The sequence below is a fragment of the Acomys minous genome, assembly GCF_964271855.1.
Source record: "Acomys minous genome assembly, chromosome: 3".
Classification (NCBI taxonomy): Eukaryota; Metazoa; Chordata; class Mammalia; order Rodentia; family Muridae; genus Acomys; species Acomys minous.
Window position 1 is genome coordinate 104,513,985 of NC_140485.1, and position 25,840 is coordinate 104,539,824.

At 42.5% G+C, this 25,840-nt stretch overlaps 1 protein-coding gene across 3 annotated transcripts in view; it reads right to left on the reverse strand.

The window, feature by feature from the left end:
* MAN1A1 (mannosidase alpha class 1A member 1) overlaps positions 1-25,840 on the reverse strand; it is a 185,919-nt gene that overhangs the window by 116,690 nt on the left and 43,389 nt on the right. For all 3 annotated transcript variants that reach the window (XM_084776089.1, XM_084776090.1, XM_084776091.1), the window contains exons 3-4: positions 25,165-25,261; positions 19,387-19,502 (exon numbers count right to left, since the gene is read on the reverse strand). In XM_084776089.1, the coding sequence (XP_084632215.1) occupies positions 19,387-19,502; positions 25,165-25,261 (213 nt within the window). The remainder of the gene's footprint in view (positions 1-19,386; positions 19,503-25,164; positions 25,262-25,840) is intronic.

The window sequence follows — 25,840 nt, forward strand, 5'->3', positions numbered from 1 at the left end:
TCCCTTTGCCTTCCCGCAGTCACAGCTCAGAGATGATATTCTGCCTCGGCATCACGGTGATAATAATGTGGCACAAGCTTTACCCATCTCTTTACGTCTGTCTTTTAATCCTCCTAGAGACCTTTGGAACTAATTACTAATACTATGTCCAGTCCACAGAGAGAGAAACAAGCCAAGCTTATAGTAATTAATGTGACCTTTTGAAGTTCACACAAACAGTAGTAGAATTAGGATTTGAATTGAAAGTGTGTGTATTCACCTGACTGCTCTGAACTCTACAGATACCTCACAGACTATGTACCATGCCTGGTTATTAATGATCAAATAATTATGGTACACAAATGGTAATTACTGCCAATAGTTTCATGATTCTGTTGTATTTGACTGCTAAGGACATCTGTCTTGTATCTTGTAATGAGGTGGTTAGCACAGCGGACCCCCACCAGATATAAGGTGCACTCCACTGGGCCTACTAAGTAACTGTCACTTTTGCTTAACGTCAAACCACTCACGGCTAATGACAAGGGCTAAGAGCAAAACAGAGTATATGGAGTATGGAGCCAGCATGTGGCAGATGAACTTAGAAAAGTCATCCAAGATAGTATCACCTTTAAGGATTGATTGATTATTTATTTATTTATTTATTTATTTATTTATTTAGCTATCTGTCTCATATTTTTTCCTTTGGGCTTTTCCCCCCCTTTTAAATTAATTTATTCAGATTACATGCCAATTGTTATCCCCTCACTTGTATCTTCCCACTCCCACCCTCCCTCCCTCCCTCTTCTGCCCTATTCCTCTCCCATAGTCCTCTTATTAGGCAACTACAATGTGCCAGGCCCAGTCATAGGTCCTACGAGCAGGGCAATGAAAACTGACAAGATCCTTAAACGTACTGAGTCTACACTCTAGAAAACAGTTTTGGAATCAAAGAAGAGATAGATCAGTTCATTCCTAGGTGCTCATCCTCAATGTATCTCAGGATCTAATAGTTGAAGCTCCTACAGAAGTCAGGAAAGTTCCCGCAAAAGAAGGCTTGTGAAAGATTGCAACGCTTGAAGTGAGACAAAACAGTCATAAAACAAAACCATGCTGTGAGTGTGTTTAATTGTACAAAATAATTTAAGATGTGCAACTTACATATTTGGATTAACACCCTCTGTATTGCTCAGTTTAATCACTAACGTGTATCACTCTGAAAGTGGACCGTTTAAACACCGCTGTTAGCTCGCACAACCTCTGATAAGGAAAAGGGATAATCTGTTAATGTGGTTTGGATCACACAACTTATCTCTCATTTTCGAAGAGAAATAATGCCTAATTAAAAACCTAATGAATTTAAGTCCTTAAATCACATTTGCCTCAGTTTGTACTTGTGTTTTTTTTTAGTTTTGAACAAGAAAACAAGTCTTCATGTTTTCACTTACTGAAGCCTATTGAGAAAGTTTCGTTTCCTTATTCTGGCTTTGGGCTCATTACACATGCCTCCTGTATTCGTCCTATGAAAACGTTGGATAGTTGAGACCTTTCTATAGACATCTGATAAAAATTATTGCAAGGTAGGGGACTGAGCCATGTCAGTTGCTATCAGAGCCATATCTCAATCTAGACATCCATCACTTATTGATGCAGTTACTCAAGCAGCTATTGATCCAGCTCTGTGCGTATCCTAGAACCTGCACTCTATTTATCTTGCTCAGCTGTAAGATACTGAAAGATAACCTTGCCCAGCGCTGAGCTCAAGGTCAGCAGCTATGACATTGGTTGGAGCTGCGGGGACTGAATCATCCAGGGAGCCCAAGGCAAAGTCTGGGTTGTCAGGTGAAGCCATGCAGGGTCCCATTGATTCAAATGTCCTTGTCTCTGAAACGCTTGCTCAGGGATGTCACAGCATCACAGTTCTTAACTGTCACCATCTTCCTGTGCTTAGAAACTACAACTACATGGAAACAAGTCCCCCCTAACTCCCAATACAGTTCCTTCTGTTTCTTTTCTTTTCTTCCAAAGTTGTTATTATTTATGAACCTCAGTTTGAGCTTTCATAATATTCTAGGGTGTATTGTCTTTTAGGCCAGAAGATTGACAATTACACACTTTGGGTCATTCCTTATGGAACCTTAGGTGAAAAAGCTGGGAGGGGTAAAATTTCATTGCATAATAAAATGGTTAGCAGCTATGAAAATTCTGGCCTGGGGTAGATGGCTCAGTGGGTGAGGGTGCTTGCTATACAAGCATTTGGACCTGGGTTTGAATCCCAGCACCCACGCAAAAGGGCAGGTATGGCCATGTGAGACTGTGAGTGCAGCATTGGGGGCCAGGAAAGGGAAAGGATGGGAGCTCCCTCCCCCTGGCCAGCCAACCTAGCCAGAATAGCTGGTTTCCAATTCAGTGAGAGACCTCTCATGGGTATAAGACAGAGAGTAATAGAAGGCAGCCATATACTTACACACATCTCACACACACACACACACACACACACACACACACGTACTCACTACCACCACCATGCACACACATACACTGAGTAATTAAAATTTCTGCTGCGGATTTGAAAGGTTAGGTTGAAGGCTGATTTGAGTGTTGAGGCCTCTGCGAATGCTCTCTCTGAGCACCGGTTTTCACTGGTAAAAGACAGGGATGCGTTCTCTACAAGACACTCTAAACGCATGAGTGTCAGGCAGTCCACAGTCACCTGGAAAGAGTGACTCATGCAGTAGACAGCTGCTGCCACTAGCACTGCACGTCAGCTCAGCCCACACAGAGGCCTGCCTTCCGTGGTCTTACTGAAACATCTATTATTCCAATATTAGGGTGTTAATAATTGTGTCATTAAGCATCTTCTTGAACCTCATGGGGGAGAGGCCGCATTTCTCTCAAGCTTTGGGCATCGAGATGCTCTAAGAGGTTCCCACTCACTTACCCTAATGACAGCAGTGTCATCATTATGGATGGGCCATGGGAAAGACTGTAGATGAAGCAACCCACAACACCAAGAGCTCCTAACACACAAAGGGTAGGATTTTACCATATACTTTACCTGTAAAATTAAAGGAGTCAACACCTTAAATATTTTATTGAAGATTACACTGCAATAGTCTACCCCATATATTCCATAGTATCTAGTATATAATCTTATGGGACTCACAGTAAATTTAGCCTTTTGTTTAACACGAATAAACCTGTTGATGTTAGTAACCCTAGCTAAGACCGAGATTGGTAGGCAGGACAGTGATGTATTGCTTTTTTGGGGGAGGACTGAGGAAGAACTTTGGAACTTTGGGGCTACATAGACAATGGAAGGTTCAAAACTTGGTGAGCTATTCTATGGGAGATTGGAAGATAAGTGTTGAGAGAAATGCAGATGATGAAGGCCTGGCTTGTTAAATTCCAGAGGGAATTTTGAGAGTCACTTAAAAGACTCTATTGGGACTTTTGCATGTTTTTAATTAAGTGTCTGTGGTCCTGGCTAGCTGAGGCTAAAGAACTGGCTGTGACAACAAGATAGCGGAGGCACTAGGCACTCCATGTGCTTTGCTGGGATAATCAATGCTGGGCAGCTAGAGCTGAGAAGTTAGAGGTGGTTAAGAAGAGACCAGCACTGTCGGAGTAAAGTCATTTGGGGGAGTGTTTCCTGAGAGTTATCACAAAGACACTGTATTTCAAAGGCAGCCAAGATTGTAACTTGTGCTGGCAGGCGTACTCAGTAGTGTAATTGGCAGCTGTACTCAGTAGTGTAAAGGTCACCCAGGTGGTGTTGGTTTTGAAGGCATGAAGGGGTCATGCAGGTCAGCTGAGGCTTGTACTGTGTGGCAGGGTTGGAGTCCCCGAAGAGCCTCCTAGGACAGGCTTTTGGTGACAGTGCAGCCCAGTTGCAGTAAAAGACCCAGCATTTTGGAGGTGCCGGTAGGACGGGATGGGCACCAGAACAGCAGGAGCCTTGGAGTGGAGCCACAGTCAGTGTGGGTTGTGGGGAATGGAGCCAGAGATATGACCCTGGTCCTTTGGAAGAGCCCAAACGATTGTGAATGGGTCCTGGACACTGGACATTGAATTACTTACATGGTTGGAGTTGGTTTTTTTTCCCCTCAGATTGTGACCATGCCCTAGTTTTTCCCTCTTGAAATGAGAAAGAACTTTATTTATTTATTTATTTATTTATTTATTTATTTTTAGTTTTTCCAGACAGGGTTCCCTTTGTGTTGCCCTGGCTGTCCTGGACTCACTTTATAGACCAGACTGGCCTCAAACTCACAGCGATCCGCCTGCCTCTGCCTCCTGAGTGCTGGGATTAAAGGGGTGCGCCACCACGCCTGGTACTTAATTTATTTTTATTTTATTTTATTTTGGAGTTTTACAGTCACTTTGGATTTAAAGAGATACTGATTTTTTTTTTTAATGACTGATTTTCTTTTTGAGTGCTTAATATTTACACTGTGGGCCTTTTAAAACTTGGAATGATTATATTGTGACGTTGATACTAATATGTTACTGTGAAGATGAACAAGAAAGGAAGGTTATGGCTTAGCAGTGATATATCTGTGTGTCAAGTTGACAAGGACTAGTTTTATGTCAACTTGACACAGGCTAGAACCATTCAAGAGGAGGGAACCTGAGTTGAGAAAATACCTCCATGAGATTACACTGTAGATAAGTGTGTAGGGCATTTTCTTAATTAGTGATTGATGAGGGAGGGCCCAGCCCATTGTGGGTGGCACCATCCAGCCTGAAGTAGGGGTCCTGGTTTCTATTGAGCAAGCCAGGAGGAGCAAGGCAGTAAGCAGCTCTTGGCCTCTGTATCAGCTCTTACCTCCAGGCTCCTGCCCAGTCTGAGCTCCTGCTATGGCTTTCCTCAATGGACTATGGATCAAGAAAGGGAAGCCAAATTAACTCTTTCCTCCCCAAGTTGTCTTTGGACATGGTGTTTCATCACAGCAACGGTAACCCTAACTAGGATAGTACCTATAACTTGGTTCCCTTCGATCATTAAGTTCATGAATTATCTTAATTATTTTTTTCTTCTCCAATTTAAAAGACGTCTAACATTGTGAGATAAATTGACAAAGATTGCTAAAATGGAAAAAGAAATACACACTCTCCTTTCCTAATCCTTAAATCAACATGTTGCCTCATACCTGTGCTGGGAAAGGGTTCATCCTAGTCAATACATCATGAACCCATGGCCATGAAGATTCTAACACTGATTTGGCGACAAAAATTGTGCCTGCAGAATTTTTTTTTTGAACGAGTGTCTGAAAGACGGTCACCAGGCAAGACAACATTTCAGAGAACACAGAGAAGTTCCTGCTAGGTTATATTTTTATAAGCAACTTATCCATCAAAATTACCCATAGCATGGTGTCTATTAGATGCAATGAGCAATAGACTTTGTCAAGGTACAACAGTTCCAGGGTGAAGTCAGCCCCAGCTCCCAGTTGCCTGAGACACCACAGAACCTTAAGCTTCCCCTGAGAAGGTAATTTACTTCACTGGGTCTCCAGGCCGTATGATGGTTATCTATAATAAAGCTTGTTCAGACTTCAACTATTAGGATTCTACACAGCACAACATTTTTGTTGAGTCGAAAAGATCTCTTGGAAGAGAACACTTGATTGCTAAATTCGGATTCTTCTTTTGCTGACTGTTCCACCGAACTCTGTCAGCTTTCTACTCAGCGGTCTGAAAGGGTAGATAGAATTCCTGAGCTAGTGTAACACACAGCAAACCTAGAACTCAATAACAGCTGCCCCACTGCATACCAACGCAGTGACTGTGATTAATGACAACCTCCCCGCAACAACCCACTGTGGAAATTATGTCCAGGAGCAACGCTACTGGACCCGACCCACACATATGGTAACTACACTGCCTTATGTACTGGAAACCTCGCAAGGCCTCTAGTTAGAGGGATTGCCTACAAGGCTGGCCTGTGTTTGCCAGTAACAGCCACCTCCTTATGGAATGCTACTTCAGAATGTATGCTGCCTCACATTTTGTGGATTAAAAGTATAAAGTTTAACATATTAAAGTGCAGTATTGTCTGTTAGTGTACATCCTTGTAACTCTTAGGTTTTATATATAACAGAATACACAAAATGCATTTCTTAGACTGTTAACAGTGCTTAAACTCTTTTTTTTTTTTTTTTTTTGAGACAGGGTTTCTCTGCATAGCCTTGGCTGTCCTGGGCTTGCTTTGCAGACTAGGCTGGCCTCGAACTCACAGAGATCCACCTGCCTCTGCCTCGCCGAGTGCTGGGAATACAGGGGTGCGGCATGGCAGCCAGCTTTGTGTTTAAACTCCTAAAGCCACAAAAATAGGCAAGCAACCAATGCTATCGAGGTTAATAGGCTGGTTTTGCTAGGAAGGTCCAGAAAGGATCCAGGCAGCAGCTCAGATCTACCACTCAGCACCACTAAAGAGACAAGTCCCTCTTAGCGCCGTGGTATACATAGTTTTTTTTTTTTAATACATTTTTATTAATTTATACATATTACATCTCAGTTGTTAGCCCATCCCATGTATCCTCCCATCCCTCCCTTCCTCCCACTTCCCCCCCCTACTCCCCTCCCCTATGTCTGTGTCTGAGGGGGATCTCCTCCCCCTGAATATGCTCATACGGTATCAAGTCTCTCCTTGGTGACCTATTATCTTTCCTCTGAGTGCCACCAGGCATCTCCATCCAAGGGACATGATCAAATATGGGGCACCAGAGTTTGTGTGAGAGTTAGATCTTCTTCTCCACTCAACAGTGGAGAATGTCCATCGGCTAGTCCGGGTAGGGGTTCAAGGTTTTTACTGCCTATTTTTTCCTTGGCTGTTGCCACAGTTTGCGGAGGACCCCAGGGCCCAGACTCGCCTGTAGTTTTCCAGGACCCACTGGATCCTTCCATTTCCTCTTTCTCCCAGGCTTCTCACACCTAAAGTTTCAATAGGATGTCCTCCCCTCTTACCCATTATTCTGGTAGGTACAGTTTTTCATGGGGACGTACACCTTGGGCTAGTGTCTCGATATAAGTGAGTATATACCATTTAGCTCTTTTTGCTTCTGTGTGAACTCACTCATTATGACAATTTCTAGTTCAATCCATTTGTCCACAAATTTTGGAAATTCCTTGTTTTTAATAGCTGAGTAGTATTCCATAGTGTAAATGTACCACAGTTTCTTTATCCATTCTTCTGTTGAGGGACACGTAGGTTGTTTCCAAGTTCTGGCTATTATGAATAAGGCAGCTATGAACATGGTTGAGCATATGTCCCTGTTGTGTGGTAGTACATCCTCTGGGTATATTCCAAGGAGTGGAATAGCTGGGTCTTGAGGAAGCCCTATTCCCATTTTTCTGAGAAAGCACCAGATAGCTTTCCAAAGTGGTTGTACTAGTTTGCATTCCCACCAGCAATGCAGGAGTGTTCCTCTTTCTCCACACCCTCGCCAGCATGAGGTGTCAGTTGAGTTATTGATCTTAGCCATTCTGATGGGTGTAAGATGGAATCTCAGTGTCGTTTTGATTTGCATTTCTCTGATGACTAAGGAGGTCGAGCATTTCTTTAAGTGTTTCTCAGCCATTTGATATTCCTCTGTTGAGAATTCTCTGTTTAGCTCTGCGCCCCATTTCTCTATTGGGTTATTTGGTTTGGTGGTGTTTAATTTCTTAAGTTCTTTATATATTTTGGATATTAGACCTTTGTCAGATGAAGAGTCGGTGATGATCTTTTCCCAGTCTGTAGGCTGTCGCTTTGTTCTCTTGACAGTGTCACCAGCCTTACAGAAGCTTCTCAGCCTCATGAGGTCCCATTTATTAATTGTTGATGTTAAGGCCTGGGCTGTTGGTGTTCTGTTCAGGAAGTTGTCTCCTGTGCCTATGAGTTCCAGACTCTTCCCCACTTTTTCCTCTAACTGGGTTAATGTCTGTGGTTTTAAGTTGAGGTCTTTAATCCACTTGGACTTGAGTTTTGTGCATGGTGACAAATAGGGGTCTAATTGCATTTTTCTACATGTAGACATCCAGTTAGACCAGCACCATTTGTTGAAGATGCTGTCGTTTTTCCATTGAATGGATTTGGCTTCTTTGTCGAAAATCAGGTGAGCAAATGTGTGTGGATTCATCTCTGGGTCTTCAGTTCGATTCCATTGATCCACTAGCCTATTGCTGTGCCAGTACCATGCTGTTTTAATTACTGTTGCTCTATAGTACAACTTGAGATCAGGTATGGAGATTCCTCCAGCGGATCTTTTATTGTAAAGGATTGTTTTTGCTATTCTGGGCTTTTTGTTTCTCCATATGAAGTTGAGAATTGTTCTTTCAATATCTTCAAAATATTTAGTAGGTATTCTGATAGGGATTGCATTGAATCTGTAAATTGCTTTTGGTAAGATGGCCATTTTTACTATGTTGATTCTTCCAATCCACGAACATGGTAGATCCCGCCATCTTCTGATGTCATTTTCAATCTCTTTCTTCAGAGGTTTAAAGTTTTTTTCAAATAAATCCTTCACTTGCTTGGTTAGGGTTATTCCTAGATATTTTATATTGCTTGTGGCTATCGTGAAGGGAGTAATTTTTCTAATTTCTTCCTCTGCCTGTTTGTCATTTGTATATAGGAAAGCTACTGACTTTTTTGAGTTTATTTTGTATCCTGCCAATTTGCTGAAGGTGTTTATCAGCTGTAGGAGTTCTCTGGTGGAATTTTGGGGGTCACTTATATACACTATCATATCATCTGCAAATAGGGATAATTTTACTTCTTCCTTTCCCATTTGGATCCCCTTGATCTCCTTTTGATGTCTTATTGCTCTGGCTAGAACTTCAAGAACTATATTAAAGAGGTATGGGGAAAGTGGGCAGCCTTGTCTGGTCCCTGATTTTAGAGGGATTTCCTTGAGTATCTCTCCATTTAATTTAATGTTGGCTATTGGTTTGCTATATATAGCCTTTATTGTGTTTAGAAAAGTGCCTTGTATTCCCGATCTCTCCAGAACTTTAAACATAAATGGGTGTTGGATTTTGTCAAATGCTTTTTCTGCATCTAAAGAGATGATCATATGGTTTTTCTCTTTCAGTTTGTTTATATGGTGGATTACATTGATGGATTTCCGTATGTTAAACCATCCCTGCATTCCTGGAATGAAGCCTACCTGGTCATGGTGAATGATGTCTTTGATATGCTGTTGTATTCGCTTTGCGAGTATTTTGTTGAGTATTTTTGCATCAATGTTCATAAGAGAAATTGGTCTGAAATTCTCTTTTTTTGTTGGGTCTTTGTGGGGTTTAGGTATCAATGTGACTGTGGCCTCATAAAAGGAGTTTGGTAATATTCCATCCATTTCTATCTTTCGGAATAGCTTGAATAGTATCGGTATTAGCTCCTCTTTGAAGGACTGGTAGAATTCTGCGCTGAAACCATCTGGCCCTGGGCTTTTTTTGGTTGGAAGACTATCAATGGTTGCTTCTATTTCTATAGGCGAAATAGGGCTATTTAATTTGTTTATCTGGTCTTGGTTCAATTTTGGTAAATGGAATCGGTCGAGAAATTTGTCCATTTCCCTTAAATTTTCAAATTTTGTGGCATAAATGTCTTTGAAGTAGGTCCTTACGATTCTTTGTATTTCTTCGGTGTCTGTTGTTATGTCTCCCTTTTCATTTCTGATTTTGTTAATTTGGATAGCTTTTCTTTGTCTTTTAGTTAGATTGGCTAACGGTTTGTCTATCTTGTTAATTTTCTCAAAGAACCAGCTCTTGGTTTTGTTGATTCTTTGGATTGTTGTCTTTGTTTCTAATTTATTGATTTCAGCTCTGAGTTTGATTATTTCCAGGCGTCTACTCCTCTTGGGTGTTTCTGCTTCTTTTTTTTCTAGGGCTTCCAGATGTGTTGTTAGGTTGTTTATGTGGGATGACTCCATTTTCTTTTTAAAGGCACTTAGTGCTATGAATTTTCCTCTTAGCACTGCTTTCAATGTGTCCCACAAATTTGGGTATGTTGTTCCATCATTTTCATTGAATTTCAGGAAGTCTTTTATTTCTTCCCTTATTTCTTCCGTGACCCATGTGTCATTAAGTAGAAAGTTGTTTAGTTTCCACGTGTTGGTATGCTTTTTGTTATTTCTATTGTTGTTGAAGTCCAGCCTTAGACCATGGTGATCTGATAAGATACAAGGTATTATTTCAATCTTCTTGTATCTGTTGAGGTTTGCTTCGTGACCAACTATGTGATCAATTTTAGAGAACGTTCCATGGGGTGCTGAGAAAAAGGTATACTCCTTTGCGTTTGGGTGGAAAGTTCTGTAGATATCTGTTAGATCCATTTGATTCATGACATTGGTTAATGAAGTTATTTCCCGGCTTAGTTTTGAAATCAAAGTCCTATCCTTGAGTGAAAGTGGGGTGTTGAAGTCTCCCACTATTAATGTGTGGGTATCGATGAATGGGGCAAGCTTTGTTAATAACTCTTTTACAAATGTCGGAGCCCTTGTATTCGGAGCATAGATGTTCAAAATCGTGATGTTTTCCTGGTTGACTTTACCTTTGACAAGTATGAAGTGACCATCCTTGTCCCTTTTGACTAATTTTGGTGGAAAGTCTATTTTATTAGATATTAGAATAGCTACCCCAGCTTGTTTCTTATGACCATTTGCTTGGAATATTTTTCCCCAACCTTTCACTCTGAGGCAATGTCTGTCCTTGTGGTTGAGATGTGTTTCTTGAATGCAGAAGAATGTTGGGTCGTGTTTATGCATCCACTCTGTTAGTCTGTGTCTTTTTATTGGAGAGTTGAGACCATTAATGTTGAGAGATATTAATGACCAGTGATTGGTAAGTCCCTTCATTTTTGGTATTTATAACAATCGAGTTTTTGTGAAGTTGTGATTTTGCAATGGTGTAGTTATTTATTTCTTATGTATTTTTGGTTGTAGTTTGACCGGTTGGGGTGGAGTTTTCCTTCTAGTAACTTCTGTAAAGCCGGATTTGTTGCTAGGTATTGTGTGAATTTGTTTTTGTCATGGAATATCTTGTCTTCACCTCCAATGGTTATTGATAATTTTGCTGGATATAGTAGTCTTGCCTGGTATCTGTGTTCTCTTAGCGTTTGCAGAACCTCTGTCCAGGCCCTTCTGGCTTTCATGGTCTCTGCTGAGAAGTCAGGAGTGATTCTGATAGGTTTGCCTTCATATGTTACTCGTCCTTTTTCTCTTGCCGCTTTTAATATTTTTTCCTTGTTCTGTATATTTTGTGTTGTTATTATTATGTGGAGGGAAGATTTTCTTTTTGGGTCTATTCTATTTGGTGTTCTGTAGGCCTCTTGTATGTTCGTATGCATCTCCTTCTTCAAATTGGGGAAATTTTCTTCTATTATTCGGTTAAAGATATTTTCTGGGCTGTGGAGTCGGTTACCTTCTCTTTCCTCTATCCCTATTATTCTCAAGTTTCGTCTTTTCATGTTGTCTTTTATTTCATGAACGCTTTGTGTCAGGAACTTTTCAGATTTAGCATTATCCTGGATGATTGTTTCCAATTGTGCGATTGTATCTTCAAGTCCTGATATTCGTTCTTCCATTTCTTGCAATCTGTTAGATAAGGCCATCTCTGAGATGTTTACTTTCTTTTCTGATGCTTCTCGATCGCGTTTTTCTTCCGTGCGTTCTTTTATGATTTCTTCCATTTTTATCTTCAGGTCTTGAACTGTTTTAATAATTTCCTTCATCTGGTTATTTGTGTTTTTCTGAAATTCTTCAAATGCCTCTTTATATGACTCTTTTAAGTCATCAGCCCTCTTGTTTGCTTCCTCCTGCATTTGTTTACAAAATTTATTTGATTCTTCCAATATCATCTTACTTACTAAGGATTTGAGGTGGTTTTCATGTATATCCATTGTTGTTGGGTTCTCCAGGTTGTTTTCATTAGGATTGCTGGGATCTGGAGATGACATCCTGTTTTGGTTTTTGTTAGCATTCTTTCGTTGTCCCCTTGTCATTTTGGTGAATCTAATGTTGGGAGGTGGTTTGTAGTGACCTTCCCTGTTTGGGAGTGGATAGTTGATGTCTGCTTATAGGTAGGGTGCCCTTACCTGTGGGGAACAGGGAGTACTTCCCTGGACCAGGCTGGTGATTCAGATTCTACTCCTGTAGATTTTTCTCAACACCTTAGGCTCGAGGCTGAGTCCCGCGAAGTAGGTTTCTGTTTGGGCCTTTTCCCCTTACTGCTGTATCTCAAGTCAGCAGTATTGGGATCTAGAGTAAGGTCAGCACACAAGCTCTCTGGTTGTGTAGGTTGATCCCAGCTGTCTGTCTTTCCTGTTGCTTTGTAGCCAAGACCCCAGGTGGATCAGATCTTCTGGGTTGTAGCTGTCTTAGGAGCGTTCAGCCTTTCCCATGAATTTGGGAGTTCTTGCTGGGTCTGCAGGAGCTGACACAGCTAGGATCTGCCTGTTGGAGATTACAGGATCTGTGCCTGTAACCATACGGTTTCAGGCCACTGGCAGTATCTGAGGAGGTAGCAGTTTCCACGCCCCTGTATGCCAGGCCACTCCCAGCTTGCTATAAATTAGCGGTTATATCCTGCACATATGAGCCTCAGCTCCCTATATTGTGGGATACAGCTAGGGAGAGCCCAGTCAGAGCCAGCAGTTCGTCCCTGTGGCTGGGGACAAAAGCAGGTTAGACCGCTCCCAGACGCTTTAAGGCAGCAGTTATTCCCTGCCAGCAAGGCCCACAGCTCCGGATAAAGTGGGCGGTCCTAACGAGGGCGCGCAAGAATGACCCCTGCTAGGTCTATTGTTCAGGTAGAGCCCAGTCAGAGCCAGCAGCTCGTCCCCGTGGCTGGGGACAAAAGCAGGTTAGACAGCTCCCAGCCGCTTTAAGGCAGCAGTTATTCCCTGCCAGCAAGGCCCACAGCTCCGGATAAAGTGGGCGGTCCTAACGAGGGCGCGCAAGAATGACCCCTGCTAGGTCTATTGTTCAGGTAGAGCCCAGTCAGAGCCAGCAGCTCGTCCCCTCGGCTGGCGACAAATCTCCTGTATTTTCCCTTTCTGCTAGAGAAAGGCAGCGTGCGTCGCCTTAGGGCAGCAGTTATTCCCTGCCAGTAAGACCCACAGCTCCCGATAACCTGGGTGGATCTGTCGCGGGCCCACAAAGATGGGCCCAGTTAGTTCAGTTGTTTGGGGATTGCCGGCAGTCGGGCCACGCAGCTGGCGCCAAAGGCAGTTCAGACCGCTGGCGTGAATCTCCTGCCGGAGTACTGCCAGTTCCCTTTAGGGCAGTAGTTAGTCCCTGCAAGCGTGACCCTCGGCTCCCTATAACGTGGGCGGACCCACTGGGCTGTGGGAGCAGACCACGCCGGTTGCTAACTGCCCCAGTTTGCAGGGTCAAACCTTTGTGTCTGGCTTCAGCTTGAGCGCAGGACGCGGACGCGGTCCCCAGATCTAGTTGGTTTTGGTGAGACTCGCCACCTGTGTTTCCACCCGGGTTAGGCAGGTGCCGTCCCTGGTATACATAGTTACTCTTGGTCAGGTACCCCTCAGCATCAGACGGCAAAGACCCCATGACTCCATTCAGCAGGAAAATCAATTAGTGATATGCACCAATCAGGATGTAATGCTGCTTAAAAACAAACCTGTTCTAGGCACTAAGTTTAAAAAAAAAAGTCACTTCTTTCATGCTACGTGGTGCAGAAATGTTGGGCGGGTTGCCAGGTACTCATTCAGACATGAGAAGATACAGCCTACAGCCAGCATCAGCATCGGGGGCTGCAGTTGACTCAAGTCCTTCCTAGAGGTCCCCCATAGCTTGTTTGGCTTACGTATTTCAAGTGGAACCCAGGAATATGTTTAAAGTGTATCTTTAAATAAAAAACAAGCAAAACAAAAAGCCACCTTGCCACCAAGGCCTCTATCGTGGAAAATGTTAATGGTGGATTTTTTTTTTTACGTCAGAGGCACAACCGTGGCATTTTGCCAGACTTCACTATCATCAGCACTGGTGTCTGGAGCAAGCTCATCCTCTCCAATCCCACACTTTCCTCTAGCGCTCAACGATATTGTAAGGACACCTTTTATCCAGCTATTGTGTTTACAGCGGCTTCATCTCAGGAACTGCTAGCTCGGGAAAATGTCTACCTCTTGTTTAAAATTTGTTACCAAAGATAATTTTCAGTACTTCTATACCAAAGATAATTTTCAGTACTTCTAGTCAATGCAGTATTTTTCTGAAGTGCCAACGAGAAGCTCAAAGTTGACCCACGTAGCATTCACTTGGAGCCTGCGCCACTTGCTTCCTATTAGCGTGTTCCTGTAGCAGGAGATACCACAAACAAGTGTGGAGGTAGGGTACCGTGGTGAAGATCACCCGGCCTTGCATTCCAACTCTATAAAAATGATTTAGCACAGATCAGCCTCCCACATTCAGTCAGGAAGTAGGACAAGAAGATAGCTTCATTGTTTTACATGCATTGATAGAATTCTTACTAAGTGAGCAACTAATAAGCATCGTGATAGGAAGACTACATGCCCAAGTCACAGGCTCGGAGTCTAAGGATGTCTATGTGTTTCTCAACCTCTTGTATTTCCTCTCCACCGAAAAACAAGGCAAATGAATTAGGCAGACCTTGTTTACCGTGGTTCATGTTTGCTGCATAACCTTGGGAAAATTAATTATGTTCATCTACTAAAGTAAAGAAAATATTGCCTGCCCTTCCGCAGAGATGAAGATAACCTATGCCAAACACCAACCAGCATCAATCAATCAATCAGTCAATCAATCAACCAATAAGCAATGATCAGGTGTTAACTTGGTACAGCCCCCCTTGCCTGTCTCCCTTTCTCTTCATCTTCCTCAGTGCCCATTTTTCCAGCTAGCGAGGCACCTGCACCTAAGTCACTGATCCTTAGAAAGAGCTTGGTAAATCATTAGCATATGAAATGAATGGAGAGTGAGTAAGTCAGAATCTAGAGTCTCTATCCTAGGCTTACACTGAATTGCAATCAGGAAGCTCATTGGAGTCTATTCTAAGAGTGTTCCTTCTCACCTGTACTCCCCTGCAGGTACCTGAGCTGAACGCAACGCACGGAGCCCCAGCTCTCACTCACTTGCTAAGTCATATTAACCCAGTGATTTATTTAAAACCAGTCCTAAAAGGCGCTTGGATTTCATGCTATCAAATTACGCTTTAGTGAATGAATGGCAGTATAAAGCCATTGAAAAGCATTTGCTGAAGTAAATTTTAAGTAATATAAACTGAGTATGCTGCATGTACACACATTTATTTTCAACTTTAGGACTTGTTTAGACTTAGAAATGCTAGGCTTAAACCCCAGCAACAGTGTTTCTATCTCAGTACTATTTCTCCTTCCCTTGCAGTAATATTAGATGCATTTATATGCATTAAATATTAAAAAATAATAACAACAAAACAATAAGCCTTTGTACTTTGATTTAAAATAAGAAAAGGTGTGTTTACAGGCAATGATGTGCCCTCCGAGCTAGAATATTACATGTTATCTCTAAAAATGAAAAGCATTTTTTCTATTTTAGGTAAAGTGTATTGTCTTCTCCCCTTACATAAATGCAAAAACAAATTCTCAAAAGGTTTTTGAAGGAAAATCACGCGGTTGTTGAAACAGTCACAGTAGACTGTGATAGTAAGATAAATTCTCACATGTGGTTTACAAAACTGGCTAAAAAAAAACACTGAGCTAAGCACCTGCATCATGCAGTGCCAGGAAGAAAAAAAATTCCATCTACCTTTCCTGAACTTATGTATTACCCTATTTAATATGAGAGGTTCTAACTATATTATTGATACGTGTGTTAAAACAAAAAAGTCTCATATAGCCCAAGATGAATTCTTTATGGAATTGAAGATGGTCTGGAACTTTAGATCCTCCGGCCTCTACTTCCTGAGAGCTAGGACTAGTAAGCATAGGACCACACACCCAGTTTGTGTATGGTGTTGGTGACTCTACCAACTGAACTATATTTTCAACCTGATACCATAGTTTCTATGGGGAAGTATGGTAATGTTGATAGAGGCGCTTCTCCCTGTGCTATGAATAGTATAATGAAGCTGGGGCAGGTGGCTCAGTGGGTAAAGCACCTGCTGTGTAAGCATGAGGACCCGAGTTCAAATCTCAAGCACCCATGTTCAAAGCTGTTAAAAAGCTGGGCAGGAACGCACATACATGTTACCAGAGTACTCAGTGTGTAGGGGTGGGCGGGCTGGGGTGCAGGCAGAATCCCAGGGTCTTGCTGGTCAAATGGCAAGCTGCCAGTTCAATGAGAGACCCTTCCTCTAGGCAATAAGGTGGCAAGTGACAGAGGGAGACACCGCATGTTCTGCTGTAGCCTCTCATGTGTGTACACACACACATACACATCACTACCTACACAACACTACCTACACACACACACACACACACACACACACACACACACACACACACATGCACACAACGCATGCACACCCACAGGGGAGGGAGGGAGGAAGGGGGGGAGAACACATAATAAATAGAAAATTGAGACACATGGCTACAATTTTTAGAAGTAGATTTTGAAAAGCACTGCCAGATTATCAATAGTACTAAAATGAATGTTTTTTAGACAAAATTTAAAAATTCACGAGTCAACACCTTAACAAACATTTAATGACAGCTTAATTCCTTTACCTTGTGAGCAAGGAGGCCAAGTGACATATTTGTCTTGGCTTCTACGTAGGTTTATATTCCCTACTTAAGATTCCCTTTGCTTTCTTGGGGGTTCCTGTGGCCCACAGAAATACTCTTTTCACCTAATTAGTGGCCACAAACCTCTACTATAGTAACATATTTTTTTCCCCGTTACCTTGAGAGGCCTCTGTACTTAGTTTCGAGAAAGAGAAGTTCCTTTCCACCAGCTTTCATCATCCCTCAAGGTCAGAGCTCAGGGTACCACTGACCTGAGAGCAAAGCGCTGCTGCAGGACTTGGGACAACAAAGTATGTATTGGACAGATCAAGCCGAGAATTAGAAAAAGGGGTCTGGGATGACTCCTAGGTCTAGTTTAGTAAGGTTTCTAGGTGTGGCAGAGCTACTACCATAGAGGAAAGATGAGTAGGTAGGGGTAGGTAGCCAGAGTCAATCCTACTAACACGCATGGTAAGGCAACTGCCATTTAGCTCAGTGTGCTCACCGAGCTCATGCAAGACCCTGGGTTTGATCTCTAGCACCACAAAAGCAAGCGAGCAAACAAGCAAGCAAGCAAGCAGAGAGCATGTATTACTAAGGGAATAAACATAAAAGGAGAAAATTTTGTACTCTAATTTTTCCTGTTTAGTTCTATTGGTGTTATCAGGACGACCATGTAATGTTCCATCACACAGCTCTGTAAATGTGAGCCATCAGCTCTTTATCCCTATCTTTCTCCACCTTTAAACTAAATGAACGTGGGGCTGGCGAGCAGCTCAGCAGTTAAGAGGACTAGTTCTTGGAGAGGAACCAGGTTTAGCTCCTTTTTTGTACATCTAAACCTCAGTTCCAAGGGACCCAGCTCCCTCTTTTGGCGATCACTGGGCACATGCACGCACATAAACATACCTACATTCACGTGAAAATAAATAAACCTAAAATATTAAAGTGAAGTAACAGGGTTTGGCACATCGATCCCCAAAGTTCCCGAGCGTCAGAATGTTGTCTGTCTCGTATTCTTGAATCAGTTATCATGACGATTAAGCATAAACCTCAGTCTGTCCATAAGACCAACTGAATATAGCACAGAGGGGCTGGGAGGTGAGGAGGGATGGGGCTACAACCAGGATGTAAAGCGAACAAATATATAAACTAATTAAAAAATGAGCATGGATAGCAACTAATCAAGGAGGAACAGAGTATTAAAACTTGTACTTTATAAATCTTTTCCATTCAAAGTGATAGACAAAGACTTGCTTTTTTTCTAATCTTTAATGCTCTGGCTAATGCTGGTGTCCACTCTCCACGGGGACAGAGGAGTGGCAGCGCAGCAGGGCAGGCAGGAGCACCCTCTTCCTCCGTCCCACTTCAACATGCAGTATGCTTCTTCCACCTTGGCTGTGGGGAGTCACCGATGTTACTGAATGCTACCCAGCTTGAAGAGAGGCCTGCAAAGACTTCTGCCAAGTAATCTCAGATTTAAAATAATACTAATCAGTTAAGGACTTTCAGGAAGCCAGAGGCCAGCAGGGTGTAGCACACACTGGTTATCCCAGCACTCTGGGAGGCATAGGCAAGGCGGATCTTTGTAACTTTAAGGCCAGCCTGGACTACAAAGCTCACCCAGGACAGCTAAGGCTACACAGAGAAACCCTGTCTTGAAAAATGAAACAAAACAAAAGGGCCAGGGGTGACATTGTTCCCTTCCTTAGACTAAGTTCTTTGCCAATGTCTTTATGAGGCAAAAACAATCTGTCCAATTACATCCAAGGAGACACAGTCCTCTCCAGCCACGGTCACTAAACACTGGCGCTGCCACCCTCTACTGCAGTGTTCCCTCTGAGTGCACTGGGTCTCTGGTTATTTGCCAAAAATGCACATATACAAAAAGCTGAAAAATATGTTATTTATGCACACAGATCTAGACGCAGGCGATTCCCTTTCCTTTTTCTTTTACTAATAGGAGTACATGAGCAACAAAGTTTGAAGCCTTAGTTAAGTGACAGTGGCTGCTGATGCTGTGCGCTTTGTTTAATGTCACGATTACCCACTGGGGACACAGCCCCGTGACAGAGTCATGGCTCCAACACACAGCCAGCCATATGCTCAGCAATCGACCGTAGAGGCTTCAGCATCCATCTCATAGGGTTGCTGTGATATTTTGAACAGGAGGACTTGATAACGTAGGCTACTTTAAATACACGTTTCTTATGATTTACCCTTCAACTGACAGAAAGGATATATGCACGTACAATAGCGGGGCAAGGAGAGAACGTCACGGTGCCTTTACTATTTAATGTCACATCATTTGGAGAGGTAGAAATCACCGGGGAAAGTATTTGCTTCTCAAGCAGGAGGATCTGAGATCAATGCCCACATCCCATGTCAAAAAGCTGGGTGTGGGGGGCACTGTATGTTTATGCCTGTGCCCGAGAGCTGGGAACAGGCTGACCGTGGGTTTTCTGGCTAGCTAGCATAAGGTGGCAAGCTCTATGCAGTAACAGACCCTGTCTCTAAACCTAAAGGACGAAAACAATGTGAGTGACCCCAGTGGAACTACAGACAATGACATTATTCTCCAGTTCCCACATACACCTGTACACACACCAACATGCACACGCACACGCATTAAAAAAAAGTTGAATTTGCTTCTACTGGCACAGGTTATGATAAGTGATGTGTCTCATCAAGGGTTTAGATGGGCTAAAACGTGAAAGACCCAATGAACAACTCTAACTTACCACATTAAAATCTAAATATTTTTTAATCCAGGATTTAGCTTCTTGAAATTCAGTCTTCATTCCCATAATGAAAAGGGTATCCAAGGCATCTACTATTGTTGCTCCTTTGATGTTGCCTAAAAAATACCAAAAATATCATTTCAATATATATGTACATATTCAATACACACACACACAAACTGACCACACTGAGAAAAAACTGAAAGTAACCATCAACTTATTAATAAAAAATAATACTGAACAGACTATTAATTTCTTCTAGAAAAATTAAGAAAAATATACACCACACCAAACCAGCCCCTCCCCCTCCCACCATAGACTATAGGCTATGAATACTCATCTTTAACATTTGCTCCAAGTTGTAAAAACTAAACCTCTTGGACACTTCATTTGTGATCACATTCTCTAACAAGAAAAGAAAGAATATGCCTGAAGCAGAGGGGCAGTTGTCATTAATTTTTGTGCAGTTACACTGGAGTGTGCCTGTGTGAAATTTGCCAGATGCAGAATTATCACCTCACTAGCTCTTTTAAATCACTGCAGTAGTGTCGCGTTCTACCTGCAGGCAGTATGTCCCAAGAACCCTGGGAGATGCCTGCAATAGCAGATAGCACCGAACCTCATATATACCGCCATTTTTTGTTAAATATAAATATATTTCATGCCTTTTTCATCTTAACACCTAAGCACTGTGGCCATAACTTTTCCAGTTTAATGTAGGACTACAAAGACAGAGTTGAGTTTTTTTTTTTCCTTTCCAGCTCCACGCATAGAAGAGTCATGTGACCGTAGCTCTTAGTGACCTTGGCATGTGATCCCCCCCATCCCTTTCCATATCAAGTTGAATATCAGGTACTTTCATTGCGCGAGGAAACCCCCTTTTGGCTTCTCTTTGGCACAACTAAATTGTCAGCATGATGCTTATGTACTTTGGGACCATTAGGGAAACAAGAGTGACTTGGATACAAGTAATGAAACACCAAGAGATATGGAGAAAAATGGCTTCCAGATGACTGACAGGTGGGTACCACGTAGTGTGGATGCTGGGCTGAGTGATATCTAGGGCAGGGCTGGAGCTCATCACAATTTCAGGACATCGCTCAGGACTGTGTATCGTCTAAAGCATAAGGGTTATTTTTAGAACCGCCCTTAATATTTTCAGACTGCAGTTGGCCACAGGCGACTAAAATCTAGAAATCAAAGCCTGGATAAATAGGAGGAATTCTGTACTCTGGCGTGAAATACCCACTGTTTATATGAGTCTGACTGATCCCATTCCCTTGTGCCTAGCCAGGCCCAGGTTCTGTTTACCCTCTCTGAGATTCCACTGCAAGGAGATTCTACACTCCTTAGGCATGTATCGCTCTCTGCCATCCTCTATTCTACAAACCTTCTCAGAGGAGAGAGACTATGTTTTGTTCTTTTCACAGTCTCCATGGTGCCCTTGTATGGCTGTAGTAGTGATATTCAATGAACGGCTGTTGAAAGACTAGGTGCTACATTTAGTCGGTGCAGATCCATAAATAGAAATGGAACACACTTCAGTGCACACACTGTTCAACTCATAAGGAGAAACCATCATTCGGGAACTAGAATAGAACAGGAAAATACTTAATTTTTCTAAAGCAGAGTAAATTTAAATCTTACATAATGATAAGGGCATGAACATTAAGACACTTTTAGTGCCCTACTTTATTCTATTCCAGTGTTCTCAAAAAATAGCTTTTGTTTATTTGTTTATTTGTTTTGCTTTTAAAGACAAAACTATGGAACCAAAGGAAACACTAGAGGGAGTGTATTTCAGAGCACATTTGGACACATGATAACAGTTCCATACAATCCTTGATTTTTTTTACTTTCTCAGTCATTAAAAGCTGGGGTTTTTTGTTATACTTTATCTTTATAGTGAACATAACTGATGAAACATAAATGGTTCTCTTTGAGGAGCAATTCTGTAAAAACCACTAGCTCTTTAAAGTAGACCTGGGAGGTGGCAGCTCCTGGAGGTCACTGCTCCTTACCATTGGTTTATGCTAAGGAAGGAGCCACGAGTTTTCCTTTTCTGGGTAAACAGGTGAGTTTCAAGTAACTGGAAAGAAATAGCCATGAGAAAGTGTTGAAGGGCTCCGCAGATGCTAATGACTGGTAAAGTCTAGGTTCACAGAGAGCATTGTCCTCCTGACAAACAGGCTGCTCTTCCAGACCGAGTCCTGAATAAGCCACTGCAAACAAATAGCACCCCAAAAAACCAGTGGGGAAGGAGATGGAATCTTCTTTTCTTCTATGGTTTGCTGAAAGAATATGCAGGTTGCTATACTACTTACAGACAAAGAATGTGGCTTAGAGGTGTCTAAAGAAGCCAATTAGAAGTTTTCCCCACCTTCAAAAACGAGAATTTAAATTTTTGCTGTAAGTCCCAAATATTTATTTTATTATGTGAGAAAATCCTCTGCAGCCTATTCGAATTTGAAAAATGGGGATAGATACCATGTTATTAACAGTTCATTTTACTATATTAATATTTAAGGCCTTTTTTTGGGTAAAGAATAAGTGCTTGTCTGAGTTACAAAAATTGGTTCTTTACAAGTAAATCCAGTGAAAAGTGTAAAAAGACTTGGCATATTTTTAAAGTTTCTTATTAAAATCATTGATGTATTAACAGAGAGCCAAGCAATCTATTCAATGACAACTATGGCAAATTAATACATAACTGTGTTTTCTGATCAACCTCCACAAAGAGGAAAGTAAAAATGGAGTGATTTTTTTTCTGAGTTCTTTTTTTTATACCGTATTTTCCTTTTTATTATTTATTTTTAAAAAAATAATTTATTCAGATTACATCCTGGCTGTTATCCCCTCACTTGTATCTTCCTGTCCTGCCACTCCCTCTTTCACCCTATTCCCCTCCCCTAGACCTGTGACAGGAGGGGGCCTCCTCCCCCACCATATAACCACAGCCTATCAGGTCTCATCCTGGTAGCCCGTTTTCCTTTCCTCTGAGGGCCACCAGGCCTCCCCACCAAGGGGGAAGTGGTCAAATCGGGGCACCAGATTCACGTCTGAGGCAGTCAAACGGGGTAATTTTTAAAAAGACTTATTATTTATTTTTTGTGTACAGGTGTTTTGCCTTCATGTGTGCCTGTGAACCACATGTGTGTCATGGCTGTGGGGGCCAGAAGAGGGCATTGGGTCCTCTGGAACTGGAGTTAGAGACAATTGTGAGCTGCTATCCCCCAAAGCAGTACACCTACCACTGTGCCATCCAGCCCAGAGTCGGGTTTTTCTTTTCTTTTCTTTTTTTTAAAAGTGTGATAATAATAAACACTAAAAAGGTAAAGACTTCTGCCTTTCCATGACATTTCAGTTTCTCTCTTAAAATTGCACCTCTCCTCTTTCATGGGACCTAGTCACTGAGTCCGGAGACACTACTTTAGCTATGACTGATGTCACTTCTGTCGCAGGCACTCCCAGCTTAAGCTCCCTGTCTCTGAACCAAATCATCATCCTGACAGAACAGCCTCTTCACTCATTCTTCCGTGCAAAGCCCTTCTCTCTTTGTGAGATTCCCAACGGCTCTACTGAACCACCGTATGCTTTGCCAATTCACTGTTTACACACATGCTGGCCACACTAGACCATCAACGCTTGCAAAGACTTAGATTATCTCCTTTAGCACTGGTGTCAGACCTGGAGCTAAGTTCATGAAAAGTCTTGAAGAGACATACAAGTGGGCTGCCAGGAATAGGGACATGGAGTTTGACATCAGTCGCACAGGATGTCCCATCTCTGAGAAAACTCTTCTCTGTGCCTCATTTTTATTTTCTGACCAAAAATGTACATAAAAGTGAGATCAAGCTGGGCGTGGCAGTGCACACCTGTAATCCCAGCACCCTGGGAAGCAGAGGGAGGCGGATCTTTGTGAGTTCGAGGCCAGCCTGGTCTACAAAGAGAGTCCAGGACAACCAAGCTGACACAGACAGAAACTTTGTCTCGAAAAACCAAAAACCAAAAGTGGGATTAAATTATATGTGGCGGAGGGTCATCATACAATAACTGCTCCGTAAGTGTCACCAGAAATCATTACCTATTACATGAACTGGTACCATTTAACATGTCCAGTTAAGGTATGGAAAGTCATGCTGGTGAGTCCGGCCGCCACAGACTACTTCTTTCCCTGTGTCCCATTACATAGAGCTACAGTTTTGAGAGCTGGGAAGAAGTCAAGTCCTGGAGGTGGACCCTGGGGAGCGCTTTGCTCAAAGGAACCCACGAAAGCTTTCTGTTGCTTTCCTTCTTTCCGCAGGAGGAGCAGTAGTAACACTCAGAGTTCCAATCACGGAGTGTGCTGTGAGAGCGTTGCTGTGAGGGCGCTGCTGTGAGGACCACATGTGATACAGCAAAGAGCAGAGAGAAGGACGTTCAAACAGCTGGCCTAATCCACTTGCCTCGTCTTCTGCAGAACACACGGCAGAAAGCAACCTCCAAAACTGAGTTACAGAGGGGATCACCAAAGCCTATAGCCTTAGCCAGCTTCTCTACTAAGACACAGCTCTACAAAGACACATGCAGCGGGAAGCCCTTAGTGTAGGCGACTACATACTCTCCTACAGAAATCACCCCAGACCTAAGACCATGCCGGGTACTCCATCCCTGGAAGTCAACCCTGGGTGTCATCAGTAGCTTTCACGGTTATAAAGATCTCTCTGACACAGAGCTGGGGTCTTTTCTAAAAGAGATGTGCAATCTCTCTATACTTCCAGTAGGGGTTTGAGTTGCCTAGCAACATGGAGGGCCTTGAGTATCACAGAACCCCATATGCTTTCTGACCACTAGTAAGTTCAGGCAACTCAGAGAAAAGCAACGTCAATAAAAAGCCAGGAGTGGTAGTACACAACCGTAGTCTCTGGTGGTGAATGAGAACAGCCCCCATTGACTCATATGTTTTATTTATTTAGTTAGTTCTTTTTTGTTTGTTTTTTTGTTTTTCTTTTTTTGAGACAGGGTCTCTCTGTGTTAGCCTTGACTATCCTGGACTTGCTTTGTAGACCAGGCTAGCCTCGAACTCACAGCCATCCGCCTGCTTCTGCCTCCCGAGTGCTGGGATTAAAGGCGTGTGCCACCACGCATGGCTTCTTTTTGTTTGTTTGTTTGTTTGTTTTTGGTTTTGGGGACTCATATGTTTTAACACCACCCTGAATGTGCCCGATCTCATCGGATTTCAGAAGCTAAGCAGGGTCAGGCCTGGTTAGTACTTGGATGGGAGACTCATATATTTTAATACGTGGATCCCAGTTTGTAGAACCCGGCAGGAAGGATCATGAGCTATGTCTGCCACGGCGGGGGGGGGGGGGGGGGGGGCTTTGAGGTTTCCAAGGCCACACCATCACTAGCTGAGACTTTCTCTGCCTCCTATTCGTGGATAAGAATATAGGCTCTCAGCTACTGCTCCGTCACCACGCCTGCCTGCCTGACGCCATGTTCTCCGTCATGATGGTCGCGGACTCACCTTCTGCAACTGTCAGCCTCCATTAAACACTTTAATTCTCTAAACTGCCTCGGTCATAGCGACTCTTTACGCCAACAGAAAAGTAACTATGACAGGAGGCTAAGTCAAGAGCAATACCGTGAGCTCAAGGGCAACCAGGGCCGTGTGCTCAATTCCAAGCCAGCAAGGGCAAAAGAGAGAGAGAGAGAGAGGCCTTGTCTCAAAACCCAAAAGCAAAACCAAACCAAATCAGATCAATAGCAAACCCTTAAATCAAAGCATGTCATACTCACCAAACAAACTGCTCGAATGGCCTTCTTTTGATATAGGTTTCAGTTCGTTTAAGCCCCAGGCATAGAGTTTGTAATTATTCCAAGCATGGCTCATCATCTGAGAAGAGATAAAAACGAGATTACAATTTGAAACGGGGTGTTTTTCGTTATGAGATCGATCACGTATTTCAGATTTGAAGGTTACAACATTAGAATTCAGTGCTTTGTCTAAAAGGCTGACAATTAATGAAGAGGCGACGGCTGTAGCAATTAGGGCACACGTGAACAGAACACACGCATCACTTTTCCATGCTTACAAACACCATTTTTCCTTTTCGGAACCCATTTAATCCTATTTATTTATTTATGAATATTGATCCTCTTCAAAAGTCAGTCCCGACAACAGAATCTTATACTTCAGTAATGAATCATTCCTATATTTATCTATTTCATTCTCATAAAAAAATTAGACCTGGAAACTTTACATTCATATTTTGTACAAGGTCCTTCCTATTTTGTTTACCTAGGCTGATAGTCAAGGTTATCACTTTAAATACTTCAGTGCTTTTTTGATCAGGAAATATGAAAAAGTATTATGAAATAGGTACAGGGAAGAACGACAAACTCTACAGTTATGCCAGGAATTTGAAAACCTTTCCTGTATTCTAATCAATCCTTAGTAAAATATGTATTTGTG